General features: G+C 53.1%; 2 protein-coding genes across 16 annotated transcripts; one reads left to right on the top strand and one right to left on the bottom strand.

Moving 5' to 3' along the window:
* Positions 1-963: 963 nt before the first annotated feature.
* LOC100384596 (uncharacterized) lies at positions 964-3,598 on the bottom strand. Of its 2 annotated transcripts, XM_035961549.1 has the most exons (7): positions 2,759-3,592; positions 2,523-2,666; positions 2,293-2,445; positions 1,869-2,152; positions 1,650-1,777; positions 1,453-1,552; positions 964-1,322 (listed from the first exon to the last, which is right to left on the bottom strand). In XM_035961549.1, the coding sequence occupies exons 1-7, from the start codon at positions 3,414-3,416 to the stop codon at positions 1,227-1,229; spliced, it is 1,563 nt and encodes a 520-aa protein (XP_035817442.1). In that variant the 5' UTR covers positions 3,417-3,592; the 3' UTR covers positions 964-1,226. The 2 variants fall into 2 exon arrangements, with proteins under 2 accessions (XP_035817442.1, NP_001353792.1); NM_001366863.1 differs by having other exon boundaries at positions 968-1,322; positions 2,523-3,598.
* A 1,151-nt stretch (positions 3,599-4,749) lies between these two features.
* LOC100274148 (uncharacterized) lies at positions 4,750-7,744 on the top strand. 14 transcript variants are annotated; one of them, XM_008656403.4, is made up of 10 exons: positions 4,750-4,973; positions 5,069-5,190; positions 5,404-5,539; positions 5,816-5,893; positions 6,080-6,139; positions 6,326-6,403; positions 6,502-6,559; positions 6,651-6,925; positions 7,065-7,340; positions 7,441-7,744. In XM_008656403.4, the coding sequence occupies exons 3-10, from the start codon at positions 5,471-5,473 to the stop codon at positions 7,585-7,587; spliced, it is 1,041 nt and encodes a 346-aa protein (XP_008654625.1). In that variant the 5' UTR covers positions 4,750-4,973; positions 5,069-5,190; positions 5,404-5,470; the 3' UTR covers positions 7,588-7,744. The 14 variants fall into 14 exon arrangements, with proteins under 14 accessions (XP_008654625.1, XP_008654624.1, XP_035817252.1 ...); XM_008656402.4 differs by having other exon boundaries at positions 5,069-5,220; XM_035961359.1 differs by having other exon boundaries at positions 4,753-4,973; positions 6,654-6,925; positions 7,060-7,340.
* Positions 7,745-7,965: the final 221 nt, after the last annotated feature.

Raw genomic sequence — 7,965 nt, 5'->3', positions numbered from 1 at the left:
GCAGAACCGGTCTCGGGCGAGGTGAAAGTCCGCTCGAGGTCATGACCGAGCCCTACCTGGGATTCGACGACGTGCACCATAGTTGACGGAGTGGCCTCCCGCGGGATTCGCGGGAGAGCAGGTAGCCGAGGCTGGGCTCGGGCGAGGCGGAGTTTACGCCCGAGGGCTGGTCCACGCCCCTGTCGTATTACATGCCCCGTTAGGGGTGCGCAGACGGAGTGCGTGTAAAATGGGTGCATGCGTAATCATTGTGGGTTAATCTTTGACAAGACCGCGGTCTTGTTGCCACTGTACTCCTGCAACCCTGCGTGGGGTAGGTACGCACATTGAATGAGGTTGTCACCTAGCGGACTTCGGGTGAGCCTTGCCGCGGGTCTTGTCCTTCTCTCCCGAGATGGTCTCGGGCGAGGCGGACATGATTGTCCTAGGGTGAGGGGGGGTCTCGGTCGGAACGCATATTCTCTGGAGCTCATGCCCCGCTCGAGATCGGGCTCAGGCGAGGCAGAGCTTTGGAAAGACCCCTGAGGGGGACCTCGGGCGAGGCGGAGTTCTTCATTTCCTTGACCTCGGGAGGACGTACTTTTATGGTGTCCTTAGGGTTTTAAGCACGAATTAGAGGTGTAGTCTGGGTACCCCTAATTATCGTATCCGACAGATATGCCTTATCAAATACGTGTGCTGAACATGGATGAGTGGATGACACATTGACACCGGTAAAAAAGAAAAAAAAAACGAAAGTCGAGATGTCCATGAATTGGCGGAACATGTGCAGGGCTCTCCCCAGCGAAAGTAGTCTGGGCCACTCGCGCGCAATTCATTGTTACGGACCGCTGGAGAGGTTTGGCTGGCATGATTTTTGCGATTGTAGAATAGGAGCAGGACCATAGCAGACAACGACGACCTTGTCCGGGATACGCTCCCCGCGACGGCCGGCGTGATACGGTAGCCAACAACAGGTACACAGCAGTACGAACAGTTCGTTCTACTATAACATCCGAGTAACGACATGCAGACAAGAATAACCGACACCCGGTTGCCATTTTTTCATATTAATAATGCGCGGTCACTCCCCCCCTCAGCTCCTCCGCTCCTGTCGCGTGCAATATTATACATGTCCAGAGATAGAACGCGCACGCGTCTGCTTAATTTCTCCGCCACCACGAAGACGAAGATTCCTGCCAGCAGCCGTACGTACGTGACGTGCTCCCGAGCTCCACGCCCCTCCTCTACAGGACGATGTCGCGCCGCTTCTTGGGGTTGGACGGCTCCGGGTCTCCTTTCCTCATCATCGCCGCGAACTCGGTGTAGTTGATCCGCCCGTCCTGCACGCACCACACCACACCACACACATTGGACGAACAAAGGTCATCGTCTAGGCCGGCCGTACGTACGTGCGACACTGCACGGCACGGGGACACATGCATGCGGCGGCTAGCTTGTTTATTTACGTACGTTGTCGGCGTCCACTTCCGCCACGATCTCCTTGATGTCTCGGCCGTCCAGCAGGCCCTTCTCCCTCAGGGCTTGCTCCAGCTCTTCCATCGTGATGTACCTGGCATGGCAGCATAGATCGCATGCATGAGACAGAGACAACCAGCCGGCTGGCGTCGCATCGATCAGGATTATATTCAGAAAGACCAAGTCGTTACCCGCTGTTGTCCTTGTCGAAGTACTGGAACGCGGTGTAGAGGTGCTCGTCGCGATCCATCCGGTTCATGTGCATCGTCGCCGTGATGAACTCCTCGTAGTCGATCGTCCCGTTCCCGTCGGCGTCGGCCTGCACGCAAGCATGTTTATTTGGGGGTGTTTCTTCCCCACCAATCTATTCTCAGGCGGTCGGTTCTAGTATATATGATCCTGATCCTTACAGCTTCCATGAGCTGCTGGACTTCGGCCTCGCTCAGCTTGGTGCCCTTGTTGGCCAGCCCTCTCCGCAGCTCGTCCACGGTGATGGTGCCGCTGCTGTCGGAGTCCATGCTCTTGAACATCTCCTTGAGCCCACGGATCTCCTCCTCCGACAGGCACCCCGCGATGACCCGCAGCGCCGCCTTCTTGAACTGGTTCATGGCCCTGAACTGCTTCAGCCGGCCGAGGACCGCGTTGTCCAGCGGCGTGTCCGGCGCCTCGCCGTCCTCCTTGATCCACGGATGGTCTGCACGAACGCCACAGAGAGGCACCACCGGCCGTTTCAGTACTCACTGTCAATCTGTCATGCTGCTGCTGTTTCTGATGTTCAGGAACAAACAAACGAGAGAGAGAGAGAGAGAAAAAAAGAAAGAAGCAAACGCTCACTGAGGACGTCGTATGCAGAAATCCGCTGCTTGGGGTCAGGGTTGAGCATCTTCCTGACGAGGTCCTTGGCGCCCTGCGAGATGCGCGGCCATGGGTCGCTGGTGAAGTCGACCTGCCCCCTCAGGATGGCGTTGAAGATGCCGTGCTCCGACTCTGCACCGGAGTCATGCCTTGTTACATTATTGGGTGATGGTGAAGTAAGAGAGGCAGCTTATATATGCTTAGCTTGCCTGCCCAGAAGGGCGGAACGCCGGAGAGCAGGATGTAGACTATGACGCCGACGCTCCATATGTCGGCCTCGGGCCCGTAGCTCCGCTTCAGCACCTCCGGAGCGATGTAGTAGGCGCTGCCGACGATGTCCCTGAACACCTCCCCTGCATCGCATTGCAATGCATATGCAGAGCAACAGATATGAATGTGATGATGCAATGCAACCATGGAGGAGAGTGAGAGCAAGCAAATCAACCTTCCTTGAAGAAGACGGAGAGCCCAAAGTCGGTGGCCTTGAGCGGCGCGTCCTCGTCCTTGCTGAGGAGGAGGAAGTTCTCGGGCTTGAGGTCGCGGTGGATGACGCCCATGGAGTGGCAGGTGTGCACGATCTCGACGATGGTGCGGAGCAGCGAGGCGGCGGCGCGCTCGGTGTAGTGGCCCCTGGCGATGATGCGGTCGAAGAGCTCGCCGCCGGCGCAGAGCTCCATGACGAGGTGCACGGAGCCCTTGTCCTCGTACGCGCCCTTGAGCTCCACCACGCCCGGCTGGCCGGACAGGTGGTACATGATCTGCACCTCGCGCCGCACGTCCTCCACGTCCTCCTTGGTGGACAGCTTCCTCTTGCTGATGGTCTTGCACGCGAACCTGTGCCCCGTGGCCTTGTGCGTGCACAGCGACGTGACGCCGAACTGCCCGCGCCCGAGCTCCTTGCCCACGGCGTAGGTGGCCCTCACGTCCTCCATGGGCCGGCCCAGCACGGGGCCGATGGGGGCCGGGGGCCTGGCGGGCGCGGGCGCCGCGGTCGGCGACACCGAGGCAGGCGAAGCCACGGGGCGCGACGAGCCGGAGGGGTCCGGCGGCTGCGGCGGCGCGGGCTCCGCGGACGACGACGACCCCGGGCAGCAGTTGCCCATGTCGGCGACGGCGAGGGGGGCGACGGAGACGCGGGGGCCTCGCGCGCCGGGGACGCGGACGCGCAGGCGCGGGCGCAGCGAACCGGGGAGGTGTCCGGGCGAGCGGTGGGGCGCGCGGGGGAACCTTTCTCGGACGGGTGGGAGCGCTGGCCATGAAAGGGAAGGCTGGGAGGAAATGGCGGGAACGTAACGGCTGCTTGCTTTTGCCTTCTGTTGCCTTGTTTATGCTCAACAGAGAAAAACAACAGAAGCTTGCGTCCAACTTCTCTATTTTAGCACCAGGCCCATAAATCATAGACACAGATGGTCTCATAAGTCATAAACAGAGGATCACATAATAGCATTTAGCCCACATTAAAAGGGCTAAAATAGCAAATTTTTCCCTGCGTCCGTGCACCCACGCCGAGCTTGCCGCTGCGACCGTGGCCGAGCAGATCACGCACACGACATGCATTGCTTTGTTCGTCTTCAAAACAAACCCAAAAAAAATGGTTTTGCGGTTTTGCCCGACCAGCCTGGAGCACGGTGGTGCTCAGCCAGACAGCCAATAGGACATTCTTGATTCTTGATGTTGTATTGTATTTGTTGAGTTTGTGATCTAAATTTTGTTTATAGGACATATTAGCAAGTAAAGCGGAGGCTTGTTATAGGTTTGGGCCGGAGTATATTGCTGACTCTAATTAGGGTTTCTGTTGCGTCATAATTTTTACTCCTCTTATAAGCCGTCGTACAAAGACGGCGTTATGTAAACATTTCTACATATAGTGAAGGTTTTCGTAATTTTTCTCTTTGCATTAAGGACCTGTTTGGTTAGAGGTCTCTCAGGCACTTGCCTGCCAAGTAAGGAATCCTAGCCCATGTATTCAAAATCTAACGCCTGAGATCTGTGCAACTTTGGCCGGCTCCAAACTAAATAAGCCTTAAAAGAATTTCTATGTAAATCTATGTATGGTGCTCTGTGGTTTGTTGTTTGATCTTCCCTGTTTTGTCTGCTAACGGTATCCATCCGTCCATTGGTGCTCCGGCCCTTTCCCAATGTCCTGTGCTGGATCTTGATAGCTTGGGCAGTTGAGTTTGGCGTGTGAAGTGGACGTGGACTTGGCGAGCGTCAGTCAGCACTTCCTGAATGAGGCTATAGCTTCTGCAAGCTTTCGTGGATAGATTTCTCGAGATTCTCAGCTTGCATCCGATCCAGCAAGCTCTCAGTTCCGTTTAGCCCCCCACTAATGACTAAAAGTAGACTGAAAAGTTGAGACGCGCGCACATGCAGCTACGCCGCTACGCTATGGCTGGTTCACCCACCGGAGCCTGCAACGCGCTCCCTGTGGAGAGAGAAAAGAAGCTCTGCCACCCGTCCACACATTCCTGTGATAGATCGCATTCATGCAGCTGGCTACTGAATGCGCGTTGTGCTGCGTAGGACACGTATGGCGAGCTAGCCTACAGATAAGCCTGGGGAATGGTTTCATATGCATCCGGCTCGCGCAGGTTTCTGGCATCGAGCAGTCTGCGAGATCTCGATTCGTCTGGAAGACATCGCTACTACCCCAGCCACAGGTATGCTGTGCTGCTAAGTTGCTCCAGGCAACCTTGTTTTGAACTCGTTTTTTGCTGAACAACTAACTAGCTGCTTCGATTTTTTGACTGTGCAGTACCCATTGGGTATTTATCTGCTCCCTTGCTGAAGCTGGAATGTGCAGCTCGATCGGTTAGCGCTACGAGTCCTCGCTGAATCCAGCCAAATGATCCCCTTGAGCTTGCCAGTTAGAGCACGGTGAGTCAGCAAAGATTAAAATAGCCTCCGGTGAGTCGATGACTGTTCCCAGTTTAATTTCTTAGAACAAGATTAAAATAGCCTCACCCTCACAGCAGGCTTTTATACGGTTCAGATCTGCAGATCTGTCTGTCTCCCATTAATTCTTCTTTGCTTTTTTTGTATTTTTTTTTTGGAAGCGCAGCACCTAATATAATGCTGGCCTTCCGTCAGAAGTAACAGCTAGCTAAGAGAAGCACAAGAAAAATCTGGTAGCTTGAGTTCTGACTCGAACTCAGAGATGGCTTATGCAAGCCCCGGGACTGATGATACGTCGACAGATCTAGATACTGACGAGAAGAATCACATGGTACTTACTGTTTTTTTAATCTATTTTTAGATGGTACTACTGTTTTTTTTTGGAATAACTCATGATGAGTCATGAGTAGAACTTGAAAGTGTTGTTTATCCATTCAGATGATGTTCTCGTGTCAACAGAGGCAATTAGTTTGCTTCGAAGTAACGTTACTTGCTTGTATTCTTGATATATATATATATATATATATATATATATATATATATATATATATATATATATATATATATATATATATACTGAGCTTGTTGTTTACCGATCATCGAACAGTTGGAGCTAGGGCAGCTTGTGTCCCTTACAGCTTCTGATTCCGGCAACAAAGCAAAGGACAAGCTACTAGGTCAAAAGGTACTACAGATTCACTGACGCGATCATCTGATGGTTTCTGTTGCTACAGACTTGTATATATATATATATATATATATATATATATATATATATATATATATATATATATATATATATATATATATATATATATATATATATATATATATATATATATATATATATATTACTGACCTGATGCTCTAGGCACTGCGCCGTCTGGCCCAGAACCGTGAAGCTGCTAGGAAAAGCCGTCTAAGAAAGAAGGTAGTAGTTTCTGTTGGTAGATAGTGTTTTCGTTTGTGCATTGCGTGCATATGAGGACTGTATCTAGCTAGTTTCTGTGTTTTCTGTCTCCAAGCCTGAACAACATCCTGTATTTCCGTTTGCACGAATGGAAATGTACATACCTGGTGCTGGTGGTGGATATTTATCCCGTTTCTTCATCGTCAGGCATACGTTGAGCAACTTGAGAATAGCAGGCTGAAACTTAGCCAGCTGGAGCAGGAACTCCAGCGTGCTCGCCAACAGGTATGTATATATATATGGTCGATTTTTATGGATTCGACAAGATCTGCATGCAGTCCCTGTTGGGAAAAAAAAAAATCAAAGTTTTGCTACTCGTTCAGGGCATCTTCATTCCTACTCCGGGAGACGACCAGCAGCCAAACTCTACTAGTGAAAAAGGTGATGCATGTTAAGGTCCTTCGTCACACTAGCTGGGAGCCTGGGACAGGATGTTGGATTAAGCTTCACGCATGCATGCATGTGTCTCCAGCAGGTGCTTTGGCGTTTGACAAGGACTACGCTGGATGGGAAGACGAGCACAGGAAGCAGATAAGCGAGCTGAGGGCCGCGCTCAGCGCACACGCCGGTGACGACGAGCTCCGGCGCATCGTGGACGGCGTCATGGCGCATCACCACGAAGCGTTCAGGCTCAAGTGCGTGGCAGCCAGGGCCGACGCCTTCCACGTGCTGTCGGGGATGTGGAAGACCCCCGTGGAGAGGTGCTTTATGTGGCTGGGCGGATTTCGACCGTCAGAGATTCTAAAGGTGGTCTATGGATGATGGATGACCTATCTCTCTCTCTCTAGTCTCTATCTCGCTTGTTTCTACTGCATCATCCGTGTCGTATACCTGTGCCGAAGCCCGAATGCATGAAGCTGAAATACGGCTTTTTCACACAGTACAGTTCCTCGCAAGCCATCTGGACCCCCTCACCGAGCGGCAGCTCGCGAGCGTACACGGCCTGCAGCAGTCCTCGCAGCAAGCCGAAGAGGGCATCTCGCAGCGGGTGCAAGCGCTGCAGCAGTCGGTCGCGGAGACCCTCGCGTCGTCAGGGTCCCCGTGCCTGCCTGTGCCTGCAGGTCGTGCTCCTCCGCCTGGCGACGACGCCGCTCCAGACTGCTCGGGGACGATGGCGGCGGCGGTTGCGAAGCTTGTCGCTCTTGAAAGCTTGGTGCATGAGGTACAGTACAGCACGTACAGAGTCTGTGAATTGATTTGCAGGATTATCGGCTCGTCGCCTTTTTTGTTTTTATTTATATATATATGGTTTGTGTCTGCAGGCTGACGGTCTGCGGAGGCAGACTCTTGAGCAGATGCAGCGCGTGCTGACCACCCGCCAGTCCGCGCGGGCGCTGCTTGTGATCAGTGACTACCTTTCCCGGCTACGCGCTCTGAGTTCTCTCTGGATCGCACGACCACGGGAATGAATTCAGCTCGGCTTATGTATCTTTGTTTGACCCGGCCGTGGAGAAAAATAAGAATCGAAGATGCCTCCGCTCCTTCCATCATCACTGCATGTAATTGTAATCTGAACATCATTATAAACAGCCGTAACCGTTGGCCATCATCAGGGTTAAAGACGCATCTGCTCGGAGTCGACGGAGCTGTGACTAGCTAGCTGAGCGTGGCCGATCGTGCACTGCAGCATGAATATGCATGCCCACGAACGATATGACGAGCGAGCGGGCCATCGCTGTCGCTGTACCGTGGCGTACGCTGCTGGCTACCTGCAGAGATGAGTGCGTACATGACGAGAAGGCTTGGTCGTAGTGTTCGGATCACGAACTGAAGCAAATCAAGTCATG

This window comes from Zea mays, chromosome 8, assembly GCF_902167145.1.
Source record: "Zea mays cultivar B73 chromosome 8, Zm-B73-REFERENCE-NAM-5.0, whole genome shotgun sequence".
Lineage (NCBI taxonomy): Eukaryota > Viridiplantae > Streptophyta > Magnoliopsida > Poales > Poaceae > Zea > Zea mays.
Note: the sequence above shows the minus strand (reverse complement) of the source record. Positions and strands in the feature narration are given on the sequence as shown.

Excerpts from the sequence above, each read along its gene's own strand:
- LOC100384596 (NM_001366863.1), bottom strand. The coding sequence starts at position 3,570 with ATGGCCAGCGCTCCCACCCGTCCGAGAAAGGTTCCCCCGCGCGCCCCA. Across the intron at positions 2,446-2,522 it reads CGTTCCGCCCTTCTGGGCAG|AGTCGGAGCACGGCATCTTC; the intron begins GCAAGCTAAGCA and ends ACTCCGGTGCAG. Across the intron at positions 1,778-1,868 it reads TCCAGCAGCTCATGGAAGCT|GCCGACGCCGACGGGAACGG; the intron begins GTAAGGATCAGG and ends GCTTGCGTGCAG.
- LOC100274148 (XM_008656403.4), top strand. The coding sequence starts at position 5,471 with ATGGCTTATGCAAGCCCCGGGACTGATGATACGTCGACAGATCTAGAT. Across the intron at positions 6,404-6,501 it reads TCCAGCGTGCTCGCCAACAG|GGCATCTTCATTCCTACTCC; the intron begins GTATGTATATAT and ends CTACTCGTTCAG. Across the intron at positions 6,926-7,064 it reads GACCGTCAGAGATTCTAAAG|TTCCTCGCAAGCCATCTGGA; the intron begins GTGGTCTATGGA and ends CACACAGTACAG.